At 38.2% G+C, this 23,743-nt stretch overlaps 1 protein-coding gene across 1 annotated transcript in view; it reads left to right on the forward strand.

The window, feature by feature from the left end:
- LOC109416244 (phosphatidylinositol 4-phosphate 5-kinase type-1 alpha) overlaps window positions 1-23,743 on the forward strand; it is a 207,287-nt gene that overhangs the window by 1,247 nt on the left and 182,297 nt on the right. The window contains exon 2 of the mRNA XM_062849886.1: window positions 16,940-16,986. Coding sequence (XP_062705870.1) covers window positions 16,940-16,986 — 47 coding nt within the window. The remainder of the gene's footprint in view (window positions 1-16,939; window positions 16,987-23,743) is intronic.

Here is a 23,743-nt window from a genome sequence, read left to right on the forward strand (position 1 = left end):
CGGACCTGGTGTGATGGTTAGAACACTTGACTATCACGCCGAGGACCTGGGATCGAATCCCACTCCCGACAGACTCACAAAATGTGAGTTCTTCCTTCGGAAGGGAAGTAAAGCGTGGGTCCCGAGATGAACTAGCCTAGGGTTAAAAATCTCGTTAATAAAGATAAAAAAAAAAAAAAAAAAAGATGATGATTATGTTTTCGGTTTCCCGGAAGGATGACTCGTTTGCATCCGTTGTCGAAAATCCAATTATGCTGTTTGGTATCTTGAAACCATGAAACCATGTCAGAAGGAAACTTATTGCTTTTCTCTTTGTGAAAGAAGATATACCTACATGGAAGAACTAAATGAATGAATGAATGAATGATTGGCTACGTGCTTCGTTCGAGAGCAACATTTTTGTAATGATCTTTATTTGCATCTCAATCAGGTATTACATTTATTTACACAAACGCTCACACTTAATTTCGATTACCGAGTTCGGTAATTTTTTGACGAGATTAAAACTGCTGAGCACCGAACTCGTTCAGCAAAAATGCATTGTTTACCTTTTCCATACGATTTTGACAGTTGTTTTACTGAACCTCAGTAAAATCGATTACCGAAACTACCGAGATCGTACTGCTGTTATAATCTCGTCAAAAAAGTACCGAACAGGCAATTCAGAAATAAGTGTGCTGTTTAAAGACATCAGTTCGCTGTATATTACTGGATTACGAACTTTGTATTACATCCCTTATCCCTTATCATCTTAATTTGTGTTAGTAGGATGTGATTACTATGAGGAGCTCTATTTACCAGTCTAGAGTTCAGTTGACATTCGATGCATGGTTTCCAGATCTGTTAAATGAACTAATGAAGATGATTTGATGATCTTCAAAGAGAGTGTATTAGTACACAAAAATGAAATATAAATAACATACGCATCTGCATGTCTGAAGGATTGAGGCAACCAATCCACGTTTGACAAACATAAGAATGAGGAGCAAAAAAATATTAAATAAAAAACAGAAACCGCTTGCAGTAAAAGTTATAAAAATAAAACACAAACATTACGGCCAAGTTCGCAGGGGTTGACGGTATTAAAGTGAAGGAGTTTCATTTTGATTATTGTAATGTAGTGTTCTTTAGTGAAACATATCACCTTTTTAACACTTTAATGCGCCTCCAACGGTTCATCACGAACCGGCTGCTGCAGATGGAGTATGGCTGATCATATGCATCAGACATGCTCGATAAACATGGAGGATCCGCCAGGGCTCATTAGAGTCTATTCCCAAGCAATAGTTCCAAGTCGGTTGGATTTAAGAAGGTTTTGATGATCGTTACAAATCCTAATAAAAGTATTGTAGGATTTGTGACAGGTTTTGGAACCTTTTACAGCCAGCTGACTTCAAAATGTTGTTTGGGCTCTATTTCCCACATTTCTCGGTTGATTTTGATTAGTAATTTATTAATGTCATAGCCGCTTTTTCGAATTTTTACAATGTAAGTTGTCCATATTTTCGTTAAATAAAGCAATTAAAATCGACCGAAGAATTAATAGTGGGAAGGAGATCTGCAGCACTTAATTGTGCTAATAGATTCGAAGCTAACGTGCGAACATTTAAACGCATTGTTGACGTCTATGCGTTCGACGTGACATTTTGGACAAAAACTGACTGCTTTTTATTTATTGAACAGCGTTACTTGTGTATGACTAGGTTGACATTTCTGGGCTACGCTTGAGAAAATGACATGGTTTACGTAGGACCGATAGGACAATTGAACAAATTTGAATATTTTTCATAGTATTTGTAGGGGGATGAATACATAATAGTCGACAATCTTTATTATTTTAAAATTTTATTGAAATCAACTAACCAACCTGGCGTTTTTTTTTTGTTTATCTCTTAGATGGTATTATGACACCAACAGAAAAATATCAGAAGTTCAGTTACATGTTTCTTTGGATTTTGGACCGATGACAATTTAAGGACACAAGAGATAAACACAGAGAAGTAGAAAACGATTAGCGAAATCAAGAAAACAATTTGACCCAGGATCGACTATATTTTAACATACAGGGTTCGATTGATTCGATGGAAAAAATACGACAACTGACTTAACGAGAAGAAAAACATATTGAACCATACCACAAAACCAAATAAGAAGACAGATACAAACCGTGTGACCATAACACTACATAGGCAAATCCTGACTGACTGACCAATTGAAAACTTTCCAACCTTCTACCGTAACTTTCTGAGTCAGTTGGCAACAGTGTCTTAATGGATATCATTTTCCGCGTACGGCTGGCAAACTGCTTCTGAAAGATTACGTACTCTTTTCTATCTTCGGGTCTAGTGTAGAGGTTTCAACTCTATTCAGAGTGCAGCTAGAAACCTAGCAAAAAAAAAAAAAAAAATAAAACACAAACATTACGGAAAAAAAACACATCAAGTTTTGATCTATGCTCCCGTGATTTGAGCAGGAAAATATCTAATCTAATCTAATCTAATCTAATCTAATCTAATCTAATCTAATCTAACACAAACGCAGCCAGTACGAGAAAGCATCCTGGAAAATATTTGGGTTAGATTACGCCCAAGTATTTTTCTTGTCAGTATTGATGCTTGCAGCATATCAGAAATATGATACAAGTATCAAAGCGGCCAGGCCTACTACGTTGTGCTTACCGCAAAGATGATGCTAGACCTGTCTAGATGTTAGCCAAAACACAACTTTATCATCGAAACAGTTCTAGTATCTACAGGGGTGGAAGGATGCGTGGACATACCGTACCAAACGCTCCGATTTTTTTTAGTTTTATATAGTTGAGAAATATTTGTGTAATATAGGGTATATATAGTTTTAGTATGTCAATATTAATAATACAAATTTACCTGGATTCATCCTGTAAAGCAAAATGTTATCATTAATTGTAAATATGACAAATCCATTGTCGCATGAATGTATACATGCAACTTTTTAAACTGAATGAATCTAATTGTCAAATATGTTTGATGAATTAGCTTAGTTTTTTCCAAAGATAAACACCTGTGATGATGACGCGTTTGATATTGATCATTCACGTATCAACTACGGCGATTTGGCCCCCAGCACCAACATCGTACACGCTGGCTTTAATGCATAACAAGCACGCACGACACTGGAGCAGATGCGCTGTAGTTACGCGCATGACATTGATAGGATTCAAATATTGAAGGGTGTAATCAGAACAAACTCACCCGTTTCTTTTTTGGTTCTGCTTATTTTCCACAATTCAAGGAAAGTCCTTTTTGTGGTTACAGCTGCGCTTCCAGGGCCTCTATTTGGCCGCAGCAAGTATTGTTGAAACGTTCCGGATGATGCGGTCCCTACCTTGATGCGGCCTTTGCAGCCAATCCCATCATTGATTTCCATGCGTTGCGGTATGCAAAACTTGTATGTTGCCTTGGCAGCCATCTTTGAAAAATGCATAAACAGATGCTCTTTGGAGAAAGTGTTGTTTTGATCTAAGTTTTCATTTGCATGGACTCAAGGATCGGTATATTCGCCTCACTCCATTCATATTCACTCCTCTTTGCTGAAGCAAATCGAGAAAGAAGCAGCAAACGGATCGTCGTGATCAAACACGCAACCCCATCACCAGTGGGAAGCGATGAGCCAGCTGCTTGACATGAATATTCGTTGCCATTCGTCGCAGTCTGGATCGCACGCGAATGAATGAATGGCGAATGGTGAAGAATGCTGGTGAGCGATCGAAGTGGCTATTATCATAAGTAGAAGAGAATTTTTGCATGTAATGCATACATTTTTACTGTATTGTTGCTGAAATGCTAGATTAGCAAAGAAAATAATTCGAAAACATCAAAAATTCGTATGCACAATATCAATCGCATCACTCACGAATCGTATTCGCTTGCGATGCGAATGTGGACGAATGAGTAATTTCCAAGTGTGGCTTCCCACCGTTCGCCGGAGTTTGCTGTCGTCGCTGACAAGCATACACACGAACTAAAGCGACAACCGTTTGCTGCTGACTGTCTTCGAATGTGGAAGAAGATAAAAAGTGGAAATCAGGAACCCTGTGCATGGTCATCGATAACTTGCATTTCGCCTTTCATTCGTGTGTTCCGAGGAATGCCTTGAAGGTAAGCTATTGGATAATGCCAAATCGATTGTCGTGAAGAATATTTCTTTGAGTTTTGTTTATCCATTTGTAGGGCCAAAAAACGGGACTACTCCTCCGGCTTCCTGTGCTCGGCTTCTCCTCCGGTTCATCAACCACGTCTCCAGGCAAGTGCCAGCAGTGACAACGGCAGAAGTATCGCAGCTCCAGGCAGAAAAAGCTTCGAAATAATAATCTTTAAATGCATGCATCGAGGCATGCATGTAGTTCGATCACGATGGATACAAGGATTAATGCGGATAATGGGTGAAGAATCGCGGCGCCCCAACTGTGTGTTTTTGCTTAAAGAATGTGTTCGACAAATGTGCAGTTAAATAGCATGTTAAATGTCATCTTGGATTAATAGGGAACGAATTTATAAAAGCTTATAAAAGTGGGTTAAAGGTCATGTGTACTGCTATTCCCTGTGCTGGATTGAGTATAAGAATTCATGTATTATGCAACGTAAAGTAATCAATATATTATAGTGTACGATAATAAAAGAATATTCTACCATGTTTAGTACTTGACTGTGTTTTTAATTTTCAATATAAAAAATCAAGGAAAGTCTTTTGAACCATATCACCAACTGTTTTCTATTATTGTAAAATCGTACTATAACGTTGAACTTTTCGTCATTGAAATCATCGTCATCATCAAACATTTGAAAGCAGTTTTTTCGTTCAAAACAAAAGCTTTTGCTATGAAAATATATTCACTGTACTCCACATGAGGAATATAATGAAGTGAATATATTTTCATGACCCTTGTTTTGGTTTACAGCGAGAAAACTGCTTTTTATTTTTCGAAAAATGATGACGGATGCTTGAGCCTTAACCATTGTCGCAAATTTCCTGTGTAAGAATTCTCAACCATACTGAATATATCCACATTATGGTTGTCGTTCAAAATTTGTTAGCGAAAAATTGAATTTTGATACGGTAAACATTCTTAACGACCCGTTCTCCGTATGGTCGAGTCTTCAAAAACAATACTCACTACGGTCGGAACTTCACCCAGCCATGGTTGGCTTATGGTTGAAGGTACCATTCTGATTATGGTTAAACCCCGACCATAAACCCTACTAGATGATGTTTTGGTGTGGTTTGGATTTATGCGGGATTACATTATACAAAATGTTCTTTATTATGTAACTGAAGCGAGAAAACCCATTTTTCAAGGAGCTGTCCATTTATTACGTAAGGGAATTTTCACGTGAGTGTAATCAGTTGTACCTTTTAATTCCGCCCTACGTTGCTTATCCTTTGACAGATACGCGTATTTCGACTACCACTTGAATCTTCCTCAGTATCAGTTATCCACTCCACACCACACCTTATTTGAAAATAACTTCACGTAAAGTTCTATTTTCGACATTATTGTTATGTTAAATTTGCAATAGGTTACATCGTTATTTAGAAGAACCTTCAAAGAACGAATCTGTTATGACTCCGGTAACCGCCGTGAAGCACAGTAACCAAGCCAGCAATGCTAAGGAGTCCAGGGTGGCCACTCAGAGCGGCAAATAAAATTCCCGAGTTTTTCCCGGTTTTCCCGATAGTTTTTTTGAAAATTTTCCCGATTCCAAAATATAATGATTTACAGTGAAAATTAAGCATAACTTAATAAGAAAAAATCAAGAGATTTAATATCGAATATTTTCAAATCCTTGAATTTAACATGCATAAGTTTATAACTAATTTTCTTAATATTTAGCTAGGTCTTGTGTTGTTGGTCTCGTATGCAATAAAGGGCATTAAAGTTACTACATCTTCATTAAAGATTCTTAAATTTAAAATTTAAGATGACCAACGATTCTTAAATTTAAATTTTAAGATAAGACGGAATTTTCACGTTTCTGGATGCAACCGCACTGGTCTAGAGCACGTTTGTTATGGCCGATTTTCTCGGCTGGGCAAATACCACCCATCCATCCCCAAAGGGTTAAGCAAATAAGATTTACGAATTTACGAGCAAATAGATTTACGAATCTAATAATAAGTGGATTTCTCAGTAATATTCCGAAAGTCTCTTCTAAAAAATTCTAGGTAAGTTCATTTGGGAAACTAATAATCAATAACAAAATGCCCAGAAAAAAAAAACATTCTGGATGAACTTTTGGTGGAATATCTGGAAAGATTATACTCGTGAAAGAATTTTGGAAATCTCCCGCGTAGTATTTTTGATAATCATTTTTAAGATAATTTAATAGAAAAGCAGTGGCGAACTTTATGGTTGCGTAAATAGCTACTGCAGAAAGTCAGGCAGGTAACCAAGACTGAAATCGTCAATTCTAGGAGAAATTTGAGAGATCAAAGAAATCTTAGATTTAGTCTGATTATCGTCTAGCATTCAGTTATTTCATCAGCGATTGCAATATGAAGTTCTCAGAGATTTGATTTCTGATTACATTTTCAGATATGTGCAAGGATGTGTCAGGAATTTCTCCAGGAATTCCTGAAAAAATAGTTTTTGAGAAAGTATTTTTTTTTTTTTTGAAAGGTTCCTAGCGGCACGCCGACGGACGTAGAAACCTCTCCCATCAATGTGCGCACAATCGTCTCGCGTTTGCGCGGACAACGACAGTTCACTAGGCCTTTGGATAGGACAGAGAACGTAATCCTTCAGAAGCAGTTCACCAGCCGTGCACGGAACATGTCGTCCAGTAAGACACTGTTGCGTACTGACTCAAAAGGTTACGGTAGAAGGTGTGAAAGTTTCGGTTTTGTCATATGGTCGATTTCGTATTTATTTTTTGTCATGTCAAGGCTTAAAGAATTCAGTAATCTTTGGTGTGCCTATGATCTGTTAGATGGTCGATGTGTTCGTTATGTCCATTTTCGTACTGTTTTTATTATCTTTGAAAGTTGCTTTTCGTCCACATCCCTAGCACTATCAGCATCTGTCCAAATAAGTCCAAATAAAAGAAAACCTTTAATATGCTCAGTTGAAAAATGTAAACATATCTAATTTGTCATAAATAGTATGCGTTAGTCAAAGTCGAAGTAGTCAGTTTTTGTCGATTTCGTCTTGATCACACGTTAGCTTCGAATCTATAAGCATGCACTATTAAATGCTGCACTTCCCAGTATTAGTTTCTTAGTTATTTTAAATTGATATTGCAAGAAAATATTATTAAGCATTAGGCATTCGAAACATATTAGGGTTTACTCACAAAACTATCAGATATAAACATAATGATAGAGAAAATTAAATCACGAAAGCACATCAAATGTTGAGAACTATGTATTAGAAAATGGATACTACTAATTATTTCATATTTGAATTGAATTTGTATTTGTTAAAATTACCCGAATAGTGGGAAGCCCAGGCTACAGTTTAAAGTCTGCCGACTCAAAAAGGATTCCGAGACTCGTCACAAAATATTTTCATTATGATTCACAACGACTCTCGAAACCTTCCCAGACTCAATCGACCGGAACTGTTTCCTGGGTATAGAAACTACTGGGCCCTAGTAGGTTCCTCCTGTTTATCGAGCATTTCTGATAAATCAGCCATACTCCATCTGTAGCAGCCGGTTCGCAATGAACCGTTGGAGGCGCATTAAAGTGTTAAAGGTGATATTTTCATTACAAGAATTTAAATTAACATCCTTCACTTTAATACCGTCGAACCCTGTGATCTTGGCCAGGGATGATTTGAGCAGGAAAATATCAAGATTTAAACTTGATGTGGTAGATCTTACGTCGTAACGCACCGTTCTAATGTGATCTACCTACGTTACGGGTTTAAAAATTAACAATTCTCATGACATAGAATTAACAGTAAAAATGTACTGCTCTACTAGAAAAAAAGTATGTGCTATCGCCCACCATTTAAATTTTACTTAAGATCTTCTATTGGAAAAGTTACTTGTTCAATTAAAATTCGCCAGAGGTTGCCCATGTTTCCGGGTCATTTGGCCGAACGCCATTTGGCCGAATGCCGTTTGATCGAAAAATAAATGACGAACTGAAGTGACCATGTCACAGTTTCCTGCATCAGTATAACTAGAAAGAACAGTCTATGATTCAAAGAAGGAAAAATCTTGGATAAAATATTGGCAGTTCTAGCGCAAACTAATCTCTGAATGTCAAAACTAGAAAAAACAGCCTATGATTAAAAGAAAGAAATATTTCTGATCATCATATTGGCAGTTAGATGGTCACGAACTTCCTCTAAGTTCTTTTGGTCATAATTCGGCCAAACGGCATTCGGCCAAACGACCCATTTGATCAGATGGCATTCGGCCAAATGGCCGGACATCTACCGAGATTCGAATAGTCAGCAAACTGTTTCAATGAAATCTTAGCTGAAAAATGGCGAGAATGAGCATATCGCATTTCGCTACCCAGCAACCGGCCAACTTATAAGCTAACTCTCTGCTCGAACTGAAAAACCGAGATCAATTTGAGCTCGGGAAATAAAACTAAACGTGTACAGAAAGGCAACTTTTCGAGCAACTAGGAATTCTGGGAAAACCGGAAAAATATCGGTAATTTTCTTGAAACATCAAACTGCCCCAAAGACCATTATTGTAAATTAAAAATGTCCATCAAAACTAAGTTCAGGTCTCGAATGCTGTAGCCATTCTGCACCTCTGGAAATTTTTTTAAAATAATCCCATTTTATGTTTTATGCTGAGAAATTTCAAAATATTGCTTATTTGTATTATCGTATATCACCAAAATACCTTCGAAAAATGTTTAAAAAGTGATTAAAGTTAAATAAAAAGAAAATCGTGTTAAGTACTGTTCCTTTGAATTCCACTAAGAATTTGCATCATTTGACAGATACGTATTTCGACCTCAACTGTAAAGTCGTCTTCAGTGTCTTGTACTTGATTCCCCTAACAAGCCCAGGTTAATCATCATCATCATGATTAAAGTTGTTTCCAGCGAGTTTGTATTTGTTGCCGCTACTATAATTATATATATTTACTACTGTCTTAACTAAATTAACTTACTTAACTGACTTAAGTATATTTTTTGCATGACTTACTGGTTTTAGTTTAGTTTAAGTGACAAATCAGGCCGAACATTTCTATAAGTCCTAAGTGCAGATGAGAGGCTCTCTTTAAGTCTCCTCTCTTTCGATTATAACGTTTTTGTATTTATAAATTTTAATTAGTTTCTTGCGTTGGAAGGTAGATTGAACAATCCTTTTTCGATCTACACATCACAAATTGTTAAAATGTCCACTGTGACATCGTAATATTTTAATAAGGATCGGAACAAAGAGAGCCTCTCTTTTTCAGATTGGACCTTTAGATATGGTTTTCACCTAAATGTCAATCTAGTATTGATGTTTATGTTGATGAGAGTAAACTGAGAGTAACATAACAGTAACAAGAAATGGAAACATTGCTATTATACTGGCTGTAGTTGCATAATTGTCCCATAGGAATTCTCATCAGCTTTGAGATATTGTATAATACATGTTTCGATCACATAAATGTAAAAATAAAAACAAGTCGGTTTGTTAAATTATGCTTGTAATCGCATATAAGTTTCACAATGATATCAAATCGTCGAGTTACCTACTTCATCCAGATATAGTTTCTGAAATATCTTTGTTTTTAGCATTAGCATTGAGCAAATCCTTAGGTGGTACAGTCCTAGCCGTTCTTATGAGAGTAGCGTTCTTCCAGTTCGTACCAAAGCACAGAGAGTATGGCCAATCACTGACTCTAAGACAATATTGACGCAATTCTCCAACGGTCGAGATCTGTCTTGGCCAAGTCCTTTCAACAGGTGATGAGGGAGAAGAATAGTTAGCTGGATACCTTCTTAAAAAAATAATAGAGGCCTCTGCCTCCGTCGCAGACATCACAGGAAGTTGAGAGCTATTAATGGTAGGGTGGAGGTCACATAGATAACACGTTTGATCAACGTTTAGGCTCCAACATTTTAAAACGATGTGCAGAAATAAACTCACCAGATTATACGAGTTCCAGTACTCTCGAGATCAAACTTTTTTTGGTATGGTAGGGTATATGTACCATTCCTTGGCCTAATATGCAAGCCGCTTTGACAATTTCGACCATAACTCGTGTATTAATAGCACTAGAAATGCTATGTTCCCCCTATTACGCACTCTAGACAATGTCAATCTGGGACGATTTTGGTGCTCTGTATCGCTGACAAAATCTGCTGTCAAAATCAGAATGAACGGGGTCGGAAGACTGTTCGTTATTTAACAAAGGCTGAGGCTTCAATAAATAGTATACGGGTTAACTGGAAGAGCCAGTCTCGCGTTTTTCTACATTATCAGTTTTTCTACATCGGCAGATAATCCTGGATTACACTACTGTAATTTAACGTAAATGTCAAATTTGACAAATTTTCCAATTGTCAGTTATAAATTGAAAACGTGTATGGTAAAAGTTTATCTTTCAAACTCAAGTATCGTTTTTACAGCAGCTTGGTAAAGCTGCAGCTCCTGATCATGTCGTAATGCCATTTTCTTAAATATCATGTTCTGGAGTTTACGGCAGTCTTGCGAATTCAAACTGTAGTTTGTTAACTACCTGACGTTTCGGCTGTATTTTGCCGGACTGGATGAATACTAAACCCCTACAGAATTACATAAAGTGATGTTCATAAACACGTCGATCAAGTTTTGTAAGATTTGTCCATATAGATTAAGTTTGGCTTTGACTTTGGCCAGACCTACTTTCTCTTAGTCTACGTGATGTATGAACGACCCTTTACGAACAACTTTCGGAGTCAGGTCATTCTAATTTCATGAGATTTGGCAGCAGTTAAGAGCATCAACTTGTCTCATATCAACAACAATTCAGTCGGTTGTGGACACGGTTGTGTCCTTTGTATAGTGCATGTCGTATTACTTTATCACCATTGAGAAGTAATAAAGTATTCGGTTTTGTAACAGTAGTCGTTTTCAACTTGATCGCAAGGCAGAATTCTGATTGATAGGTTCCGCTTTCAACACGCTCCTTTTTCAGTCAAAATCGGATCCCTTAACGATAAAGTCAAGAAATGATACCGATATTGCCCATGCATCGGAACCCCAGTCCTTACTGTTTCAAACTGGTCGGCGTTAAGTCAGAGAGGACCATGTGTCTTTTACCTAATTTCTAGAAAAACGACTTTAAAGTTTGCAACTCTATAAGTTTTGAGTTTTTCAACAAATGTTCATGAATTTTTGCCATAAATCTCAATAACTATTCATCAAAGCATCGCTCTGTATTGATCGCAAAAAAACGTAAAAAAAAGTTTGAAACCGAGAAATTGCCAAGTAATTGATTGTACTTAGTCCACTCTGACTGAACGATTTTTGGAAAATCTACAACCAACTACAGTTCACACTCAAGTTTGTACATATTTTATGAAAAAATAATGCACAAGTAGGACAACAGTTAATAGGATTGATGTATGATGTGAGCAGCAAGTTTGAAGTTTGATATTTTTATTATTACACTGTTGATTACCATTATCAATTTTTATGTTCAGTCAGAGTGGACCAAGTACAACAGTTCAATACCACATGAAGGGTAGTAAATTGATGAGCTATTTAAGAATTCTTAACTTAAACATTCAATAGCTAACAACTTTTGAACGTATTTTCATAGTTTGATACGTTTTTGAAATATTGTAGTTGCACGATTCATAATAATTTATTCAGAGGACTGGCGTTTTTCAAAATTTCGTTCAAACAGAGTGAACCAAGTACACAATTCTTAAATAACCGGTAAAACCAATTTCTTCAAGAAACGGGTGTTGGTACATTCCAACAGCTACTAAAAAAACATATTCTGATTTGGAAAGGATTACGAAGAATAAGGTAATTTCAACTATTTTTCTTAGAGACACATGGTCCACTCTGTCTGCACGTGAATTGCCACAATTTGCTTCAACACGATGATCTGTAAAATACGATATTGACCTTAATAAAATGAATTTCCACGTGCTCTCTTGATCAATAATCATCAGAAAATACGTTGGGGAGTCATACGATTTGGAAACGTTTTATATTTTGATGATAAACTATTTTGATTATTGGATTTGAACCGATTTATATTTTTTCAATTCTGATGACTTCAAGCATTTGGTCCACTCTGACTGCATACTATTATCGATTTTCGCAGTTCAATCAAAAGAAAATTGTGCTATAACTCTCGTTAATTGTAACATTAAGAAAATCGGGTGAATGTTCCAAGTAGCTAAAGTAATTCTTAATCAAATGCCTTAAAAATCTAATTTTCGTCAATTTTGTTACTTGGTTCCCTCTGACTTAACGCCGACCAACTAGTGAACACCGAATAAAAGATTAGGAATACTAATCCATTTGTCCTTGTTTCAAGATCTATCCCAGTCACACCTAAAACCGAGACCTATCGCTTTCAACAAGGTGTAAAATGTAATGAGGACCAAAGTGTTTTCCTTTGATTACTAAGTTATGCTGTTCCAATATTTGTTAGGACTAGGGTTCGGTTTGGTAGATCTCTCACCGCAACGCAACCCAAAAATGCGATCTACCCACGCTACGGGCTCCGTTAAAGATCGAGCATATTTTAAACCCCCTCAATCATTCATCCCTCAGCACGGGTCGCCTGACACCTTGGATTGGGGTTACCTGTTTGGTGGACTTTTACCACCGGAACAGGTGGTCCGTAGTGCTATTCTAAGCCGTGTAGGGCAATCTACCCGATAGTGGACCCGGCGGGGTTTTGATACACACTTTAATTACATAATAATATAGTAAAACAATCATCGCGACTAATAGTGATGTTTCCACTGTTTCAACTACGTGAATCAACTGCTTTCTTTGGAAATTATATTCAATTAGGCAAAGACATTCTAAAGTTATGAATATGCTTGTAATTTGATGTCACTAATATGTATGAAATGTGTAAAAGGTGAGTCGTTATTTATTGTGCCTGCCTACCTTCAACTGATTCGCAAATTGTCTACAGTTTTCGAAATTAAACCATATTTTAACAATAGTTTATAGAACATAAATTTATTACAACTTTTTGGTATCGGTTCAAATTTAGGATGCGTTTTGGTAAAATTTACGACATTTTCGATTGACGCCCTCCTTGTGGGCATGTTCGCATCCCACTTGAAACAAATAATTAGCGCTCTTTGGTTTGTTTACGCGCATCGTGCCTGGTTTTTTTTTCCAAGGTGCGATACCACCATTTTAGATTTTAACATGTGATTGTACAACATCTTTTTGTGAACTGTTAACTAAATTTATTCCAGGAACCTCACTGACAACTGCCCAATTGATGTGAACAATAGACTATACGGAAAAACTGTGCAAAATTTGGATGATTTTGGTGAAGTAGGAAAAAAAGTTACGTTAGTTTGAAAGTAGCATAATAATTATCGACTCACCCTTTAGATTGATTCCTACCTTACCTTGTTGGCTACAAAGTATCTTTACTCCAATGCCGAGCGTATAGTAGAGCACCATCTTCGTCGGTCTTGGGCGATGTTCCTCCAGTTTCCCCGAACGTGTAGGGATCGTAGATCTTCTTCAACCGCGTGCAGCCAGCGAGTTCGCGGCCGCCCACGTAGTTGCCTACCTCTACCGGGTTCTCTGCTGAATATTGTTTTCGCTATTCTTTCTTCCGACATTCGCACTACGTGTCCAGCCCACTGAAGTCTGCCGTATTTTATTCGTTTCATAATATTCGCATCTTCGTACACTTGGTACAACTCGTGATTCATGCGTCTGCGCCACACTCCATTTTCTTGTTTCCCACCGAGAATTGTCCTCAGCACTTTGCGCTCAAAAACTCCAAAAGCTTTTCGGTCTACCTCCTTTAACGTCCACGCTTCGTGACCGTAGAGGGCAACCGGAAGAATCAGCGTCTTATACAGAGCGAATTTTGTTTGCTTTTGCAAGTTACGGGACCTAAGCTGGCTAGTGGCTACGCAATCCGTGAAAGGCCCTACTCGCAGCTGCAATACGCCTTTTCACTTCACGGGAAACGTCATTGTCACATGTCACAAGTGTTCCAAGATAAACAAATTCTTCAACAACTTCAAAAACTTCCCCATCAATCACTACCTCAACACTAACACCACTAGGCCTGCTTCTGTCTCTACCCGCTATCATGTACTTCGTCTTGGTAGAGTTAATCGTCAAGCCTATCCTCGTTGTCTCTCTCTTCAGAGGAGCATAAGCTTCCTCCACTGCCCTACGATCGATGTCGATGAGATCAATATCGTCTGCAAAACCGAGGAGCATTTGCGACCGGGTGATGATAGAGCCATTCCTCTGCACGCCTGACCTCCTAATCGCTCCTTCGAGTGCAATGTTGAACAATAAGTTTGAAAGAGCATCCCCCTGCTTTAATCCATCCAAGGTCACAAACGACGTAGACACTTCGTCCGCGATCCGAATACTTGATTTTGATCCATCCAGCGTTGCGCGTATCAGCCTAATTAGTTTCGCCGGAAAACCATGTTCTGACATTATCTGCCAAAGCTCATTTCTTTTCACTGAATCGTACGCTGCTTTAAAATCAATGAACAGATGGTGAGTCTGCAAGTTATATTCCCGAAATTTATCGAAAATCATCCGCAGGGTAAATATTTGATCCGTCGTTGATCGGCCCTCACGAAAACCAGCCTGGTATTCGCCGACGAAAGACTCCTCAAGAGGTCGCAGTCTGTTGAACAGGACACGCGACAGTATCTTATACGCCGAATTTAAAAGGATAATCTCTCTGTAATTGGCACACTCCAGTCTGTGCCCTTTCTTGTAGATTGGGCATATGAGGCCATCCAACCAACTGGTGGGCTGCAAAACGGTGAGTCGATAAGGAGAGCGTCCAACATAGCTCTGGTCCTCACAAGTTCCTACCTCATGCTTCCACGGGTCAAACGATGACAAAGACTGCCAGCTAAGAGTTGTGTGCTTAGCTGGTAGTGCAGCCTGGGCACTGTTGTCCTTCTGACTTCAGCTAGATTGAGGGGGTACGTCCCGAGCGTCTGTTCACCAAGGAGGTGCGGCTCAAACAGCGTCTGTTCTGGCATCCAGCGGCTGAGTATGAAATGCTGTATTGCGTCAGCTATACCTAAGAAGGCAGCCCCTTCAACGCAATGTAGGCAGCGCGGCCCCGGTAAGTTAGCCTGCTGAAAACCTTCAAACACCCAGAAAAGCAATAGTAGAGATATATTCCCCAGAAGGCCCTAAATCGACAGAATCAGGTTTGTTTACAAAATGTTGATGAGGCCTTTTCAATTGTTGGTCTTGAGTTCTTGGATTCAATATACCTCTTTTTGTTTTAAAGCTGCAGCTGAAAAAATGCACTGACTTTCATTATATTTTGTTGCCCGCTGTGTTAGTTACCGTGAGCTATTCTTTAAGACTAAGTAATAGAGTGGTTCAAAAAATCGTTTTTGCTCCACACCGCTTGTTCAATTCGTAACCAGATTCTAAGCATTCTCCCCAAAAATGAGCTGATTTGGTTGAAAATTGAGAGTGCACAAGCCCTTCAAAGTTTTTATGGGAATTACTATGGGAAAAGGATATTTTTCATTCAATTGATCGTAGCATTTCCCCAAGTGCCCTAGAGTATTAGTTGACCCTTGGTACTCCTAGGCTACTCTATCAGCTACAACTTTGCCGAAAACCACATTCAAATCGGACGCCTCATTAATTAGTTATCGATTTTTATCCAACTGCAGAAACTTTAATAGTGATGGTTCAGCTTCCCAGCAGGCAACATTGCTGCACATGGCGCCAAAGATAGCACACATATATCATGGCTACCATGTTTCAAGGCAAATTGCAGTGATGCCCATCGAATAGTGTAATCATCATGATCAAAAATTTTCATTCTGGATAAAAAATCGATAACTAATTAATGAGACGTCCGATTTTAATGTGGTTATCGGCAAAGTTGTAGCTGATAGAGTAGCCTAGGAGTACCAAGGGTCAACTAACACTCTAGAGCACTTGGGGAAATGCTGCGGTCACTTGAATGTAAAACGTACTTTTCCCATAGAAATTTCCATACAAACTTTGAAAGGCTTGTGCACTCTGAATTTTCAGCCAAATCAGCTCATTTTTTTTGGGAGAAGTCTTATAATCTGGTAACGAATCAAATAAGCGATGTGGAGCAAAATTGATTTTTTGAACCACGCTACTAAGTAAGGCCTTGATGGTGCATCTACCCTAATAATACACCAATTAGTTCGTCCTAGAATGGCAATTTAAATTATCAATTATTAGCGTGTAGCAAATACTAACCCAAAACAGCAGCAAAACATTTTAATCACCCGATCCGAGAAATCATGCAACGGCAGACAGTCGAAACCAATGGAAACCTACTGTCGGCTTCCTCTTTTATGGTTATTCGGAACTATCAAAGAAACAAACAGCCGCGAAATAGAGTTTCTACCGAAAAAAAAACAAATTGTCATTGTCTAGTTCAGACTGGATGGGACCCAACTGGTTTCGTTAGACAAAGTCCAATTTCACAACCTCACACAGTTGCCGGAACATCTCTCTGTTTCGCTGAATTTCTTCTTACTCACTTCCTTGCTTCTCATGCCAAAACTGATGGCTTTAGCCTACAATCAAATCGAGCGCGCTAACAACAGGCGCGTATAAAAATGCAAATTCATATTTCACGGGAATTCCTCTCTATCGAGTATTCTTGTTTGTTCGCGGGTGCAAGAGTGTACAACATAAATCAAGCGCGATGGTGGTGGAGTGACTTTCTCCCTATTCCTACGTGGCTCTACAACAACCAGAAGCAATTTCACTAATTTGTCTTTGTTTTCTTTTGCTAAATTACAGGAAAGTTCATCAAGGATACTCCCGGCAAACAAGTGCTCTACGATGGCGTAAGTGTTTCCCCGGAAGGACGACGGTGCAGTGGTCCTTACTTCTTCTTTCACCTAGACTAGATGATTTGAACAACGTTAGTTTTGTTCGTTTGTGTCCCGTTGGACACAAGACACAAGTGGTGCACACATTTTTCCGTTTTCTTTCGAGAAATTTGGTAGTTGCCTTACACAGCTTTTTTGTGATTGGCACAGATTCCGACCAAATCGGAAATGTAGAAGGATCAAAGAGAAAGACATAAAAGCGGTGACGAATGTGCACTGCACGTGCTTACAGCAGAAGCTAAAGGACTCGGACGGAGTTTCATAAAAAATATCATCAACGTCTCATCTTTTTTTTATGTTTTTTGTCATTTGTTCTAATATTTACGAACAGACTTTTTTTGTAAGTTGAAAAAGATATTATCTACAATAATGTAGAAAAATAGAATGAAACATTTCGTACAGGACATATTCTACCTGTCTTACCCACTCCTCGTACTACTATACTGATACCATCTATCAGGGATAAAAAAGAGTGAAATAATATGACGACGTGATTGAAAGCACGCTCAGCTAATTTTTAATTCTAATGTCATCGATTCATCGAAACAGAAAAAAAGTTCGTCTCTGGGTGGCAAGAACATCGTTAGCGTTCGAAAGGTCGTCGGCATGAAGCAACAATCTCATCCGATGCCCCGTCTAACCTTCTCGGTATTTAGTTATTAACGCACGAGAAACCCAAACAGATGCACCCCTCGACCAAGTGTGAGCATTCGTTATTATATCAATCAAAAGTAGTTTAGAGTTTACTTGGCACCTCCCCATCAATTTTGTTTAATATGTTTGGAACGAACAAAAGGAACCAGAATAACCACACCTCATCCCGAGAAGAACACAATAACAAAGTCTGAAAGAGATAAGAAAAGTTAGAATATAAAATAAGAACTGAATGAGTGAAAAACATGGTCGATATTTGATGTAACGAAACACTGCCCGAGCAAAGTTTCATAATAAACGGATAACATACTGTGTTATCTGATATCTAAAATAATTATCTAAATTTGTTCTCAGTTTGGTTGAATAAACAGGCCCATGATATCATTAAAACAACTCATTTTGTTATCATCAGGAGCATCCTGATAACAACTTCTGTAAATCAGTTGACTTGATCTGATTGAAAACACATTTTGTTATCAGAGAGGTATTTGCTCGGTCATTGATAACTAATTTCCGATGTTGTTGTCGTTGATGATGCTTCAGAGTTTGACAGGTGCGGTGACATGAATTATCAAGGCGATAACACAAAATTGTTAAATGAGTTCTTGAGTGAGCACTAGTTATCATTTTGTTATGAGGCTGTTATTCAACTTTGCTGGGGGGGTTTCATAATTTGATGCATCATATATCATTATTTTATTTTAATAATATGGAACGAGCTCACCCATATAAACTTATCCAACCTATATTCTGTGATTGGGTTCTCCGGATCGGTGTGGTCCAAGCGGCGTCTTGTAGCTGACTCTGGAACGTATACCAATATCAAATAGATGATAATTTATTGATATAAAATACTTTATAATAACAAATTTAAGACATTTTGGTTGATATTTAATATTGTCGTTGTATTCAATTTGGAATCGAATTGCTGTAAAGAGGTTCCGTTTCTTCCGATCTCTCAGCACAAACACGCACACTTCCTCCGTCGTCGTATGGTATGCTGTCGCCGTAGGTGCCGGAACCGGCACGGCGGCGTGGTGTCGTGGCTGTTGATTCATTAATATCCACCACCAAACCAACCAACCTGTTTGTCATAGTCAGTGAACTTTTACACCGCCCAGGTGTACCGGTAACGAACGTACAAACGCACAAACGAACGACCGCCCGCCAGGTGAAAGAAACCGGCGACGATGTCTTTTGCGGCTTCAGCACATTTGTCAGCCTCGACGACGAAACAAGCGGTAGAATCAACAAACGCCGAATAAGTTTGGCTTAGGGGAGGAGGTTGTAATGTGATATAAACACTACTTGATCAAAAGTTTGAGGTCAACAGCAGAAAAGAAAAAATAATAGTTTGGAAAGCCCACGTTCCTTACAAATGGCTCAATTTTGCAATGCGAAAGGCTAAGCAAATCTCAATTTAATTCACAATCAATGCAGCAATCCGTCCTAGGATTTTTCTAGACATTATACCTCCCGGAATTCTTCTAAATGTTTTTATTGGGGATTCAAATTATTCAAAACAATCTTCCTCGGATTCTTTCAGAAGTTTTTCCGATGATTGCTCCAGGAATTCCATTAGAAAAACTTCTCATTGAGTTCCTGCAGGAACTCGTTTGGGCCTACCTGTAGGAATTCTGGATGGGGTTCCTCAGCAATTCCTCCTGCGTTACTTCCAGCAATTTCTCTTAGGACTCTACCAGCAATTCTAACTGGTATACCTTCATGAAATATTTTAGGGATAACTCTTGAAATTTGCCGGGGCCCGTGGCGTAGTTGGTCACACGTTCGCTTCATATGCGGATGGTCATGGGTTTGATTCCCAGCCCCGGCACTTGCAATTTTCGTCAGTTGCTCTTCACCGAGAGCGGTTGACACTGACCCTCTTCTGAGCCCCATGGCTCAAACGGACCCGGATACCTGGACATCGGCGAACTGCTACTCATAATGGACCCCCAATCGGACTGGAAAGGAACAACGGCCACATATCATCCATCCTTGTGCTCATCATTCTACATGTAGAGTAGAAAAGTGAAAGCAACAGAAAGGCAACCAGTTCGATAAAGTACAATAGAATACATCTAGGCTCTGTACAATAGGTATAGCTGTCAATTGAAATCGCTCACGTAGTGCCCTAGTGGACAATAAAAAAAACTCTTGACATTTCTCCTGGCATTCTTGCTGAAACTTTTTCGAACGTTCTTCCTGGGATTCTTCCAGAAATTTCTCCAGCAAATCCCCTAGAGGCTTCGCCACGGATTTCTCCAGAATACCTCTACCGATTCTTTCAGGACTTTCTCTGGGCATCCCTCCTGTAAACTTCTTTTAGGATTCCTCCAGGCATTCCTGGTGGGATTTAACTAAAATGTTCTTTAGTAATACCTCCTAGATTTTTTTCTAGAAAAACATAGAAAAACTATGGTATATCTAGAATTTTTTTTAGGGATTCCTCTAGAGAGTTCTATTGGAGTTCCTTTAGCTGGAATTTCTTTAGGAAGCCTAAGTGGAGTTCCAGGAGGAATTTCATGAAAAAAATCTATTATAATCAATGGATAAAATCTCTGGAGGAAATCGTGCATGAGTATTTAGAAAAAAAAAATCCCTTAAAAATCATCTAAGGCATATCTGGAACTATCCTAGGAAGACTGCCCAGAAGAATCCCAGCGAGAATGCCAGGGGAAATCCCAAGAAGGATTCCTATAGGTCACAGTTAGAACTTATGGAGGAGTCCTAGAAGGAAATGCTGGGAGAATCACAGCAGGAATCGCTGATGGAATTCCAGCTGAAGTTCCTGAAGGAATTACATGAGATTTTTTGGAGAAATCACAGGCATTGGCATAGCTACCTTGATAAACACGAAAAAGTGCGGGATGAAAGAAGAGGCCATTGTCCCCTTCTCTTCTCTGTCTCGTGTTTGTTTATGAAGATCAGTAAGGAAAAATAAAAAAGCTGACAAAGCCAATGATCCCACGATAAAATTTCTAGAGTTATCGCTGGAGGCAGTACCGCAGGAAGTTCTGAAAGAATCCTAGGAAGCTTGCCCTAGATAATCCCAGCAAGAGTTTTTAATGGAATCTCATGAGCAATCCCAGCAAGAATGCCAGGAACCCTACAGGGATTCCTGTAGGTCAAAGTTAGAACTTATGGAAGAGTCCTAGAAGAAATTGCTGAAAGAGCCACAACAAGAATTGCTTGAGGAATCCAGTTGGAATGTATGCAGGAAAGCCAAGCGGAGTTACTTAACCCTCTACAGGAAAACTTAAAAAATGGTCCATTTCGGAAACCTGGGGTCCATTAGGACCCCAAATTTGCTCTTCTGTATCTCATGATCCTGTCTTATTAGCAGATCGGTATCTTCAGCAAAGTTGTTGGGTTGGGCAAGGACTTACAGATGCTAGACCGTTGAGTGAGTGAGCATGAGAGTGTTAAGTATTTGAGCACATATATATCAAGATCCTGACCACATAGAAATTTGGTGTCTTCAACAAAGTTGTTTATAGGGTGAGGGCTGTATCGGAAATTAACTATGAACTTTCACAACTGCCTACAAAATAATCTATTCGAAATAAACATAACTTCTTTTTTGGAGATACTATATAAATCTTTTAAATAAAGAATGGCAGGTCTGATTTTCAAAAAATAATCATTTAAGGCCGGACGGGACGGTGGTTGAATAGTCCGCCATTGCTCTGTTGTTAGTAAGATGTAAATCTCAACTTCTACTTCATATTTTGACTAAAAATTTAATCGTTCATTTGCTCACTTGCGGTGTACAATCGACTAAAGTTTCAGCATCGTCAGTGCAGTGGAATTTGATATTTGCATCTTCAAAATCGTGAGGCAAATTGTTAGAAAGAGAGGGAAGATAGGAAAAATTACACGTCGTCCCGTGCGGCCTTAACTTGGACTTTTATCTCAAACATTGCACATTGGACGTGTAGAATGCGATGGATCTCTTCAGTCGAGTCAAGTACAAGACACTGAAGACGACCTTACAGTTGAGGTCGAAATACGTATCTGTCAAAGGATGCAAATTCTTAGTGGAATTCAAAGGAACCGTACTTAACCCGATTTTCTTTTATTTAATTGCACATATGTTTTTTTTATATTTTGGACACCTCCTAAAAATTTGAAATTGCGGAAACTGTGGGAAAATATTCATTTTTTTCATTTATTTTGGCACAAATATATTCTTTTCTACAGTGTTCATGATGCAGGAAAATTATTTCTATTAAAAAAAGATTCCTCCGCAGATTAGCGCAATTCTTAAAAAATGAAAAAAAGCCATTTTTCGAGGGACTCTTTTTTATGCGTCTTCAAAGAACGATTACGCAAATAAAAAATAGATAAAGTTGAAAATACGCATTTTTTTTTTCTATTGGGCATGTATTAAAATTTATTGAAGAGGTAGTTTTATCAGAGAACGGAATTTTATAACCTCTGAAGATATTTAAAACAGAGCGTCAGTTCGACCAAAAAGCAGGTGCTTATTAGGATAGACCATTTTCTAAATGTTGGAAGTTTTTCTATCCAAAATAAGAATTTTAAAAGTCGGTATTGAGTGATATGTTATGTGTACATAACTGCTAGTAATAATAATTATTTTCCAGATTTTTCCCCGTACAATTTTTTTTCGGTACAAATTTTGGAAACGTTAAAGACATAATTTAAAATAATGGCGTTTTGTACAGATTGTTATTGTGTGTGGTATACTCATAGAACCATATTTTTAATTATACTAAACATTTTCCAAATTTCTTCAAGCTATTCTAAACTTTACTGTATTGTGAAGATTTCATAGAAGAACCGAAATAAAAAGACCAACCGTGCTTCGAGATAGAGAATTTTGAATGTTTATAGTTAATTTCCGATACAGTCCTTAAAGTCTTTACTAATGATAGACCGTTTGTTTGAAAATTTCACACACAGATGGCGCTACAGAGCGTGCAAATTTTATATTCATATATCTCAGGATCCTGATCACCTAGAATGATGGTATCTTCGGTAAAGTTGTTGAGTTGCTCAAGGACTGGCAGATGTTGTTCCGTTTGATTTGGAAATTCACATATAGGTGGCGCTAGTGAGTATGTAAGTATTAAGTATATGATCACATTTTTATCAAGATCCTGATCACATAGAAATTTTGTGTCTTTGGCAAAGTTGTTTATTGGGTCAAGTGTTTACTAAAGATGGGCCACACATAGATGGGGCGACTAACCGTGCAAATTTTATATTTCATGTATCTCAGGATCCTGAGAACATATTTAGAGAGATGTATCTCCGCCAAACTTGTTGGGTTGGTTAATGGATTACAGATGATGTGATATTTGATTTGAAACTCCACGTATAGGTGGCGTTACAGAGCACGTATATTTCATATATCTCATATATCGCAGGATTCTGATCACTTAGAAAGATGGAGTCTTCGGAAAAGTTGTTGCGTATGTTTTTTTAGAATCCACTGGTATGCGTGTGATTCATCAAAATATTTGAACAGTCCCTTGTGAACACTTTGCATGTGCACTGAGTGGTATTTTTTTTTTTTGAGTGCACGCAGAAATTGTGCACTTGGATTATGACATGCGAGCTCTCATTGCTCTCACAGGACACAGGAGTCTAGGCACCGCACACAAACTCTGCATGAGGGCAATTTTATATTTTTAATTATGCGTTTACCTTTCTTTCTAAGAATCTTGTGCTTTATGAGATATACAAATTGCATGCTCACTGACACCACCTATGAGCAATATTCAGAATAAAACGACTCATCATTCAGGGTGGCCACCGAACCGGGAAAAACGGGAAAACCGGGAAAAAGACGGGAATTCGGAATGATTACCGGGAAAATTGTCGTTCAGAGTAACTTGATGTGCATATTTGAATGTTTACACCTCATCAAAAATCTGCAAAATCAAAGCCAAACCAAAATTCTCCTGGGATACTTCTACGAAATCCCAAGGAATTTGCCTGTGCAATCACTTGGAATTTTTTTTAAAACAGAACTTGGGATTCTTCAAGAAGTTTCTTCTAGAATTCCTCTAGGTTTTTGTACCGCTTG

The sequence above is a fragment of the Aedes albopictus genome, chromosome 2 (genome assembly GCF_035046485.1).
Source record: "Aedes albopictus strain Foshan chromosome 2, AalbF5, whole genome shotgun sequence".
Taxonomy (NCBI): Eukaryota; Metazoa; Arthropoda; class Insecta; order Diptera; family Culicidae; genus Aedes; species Aedes albopictus.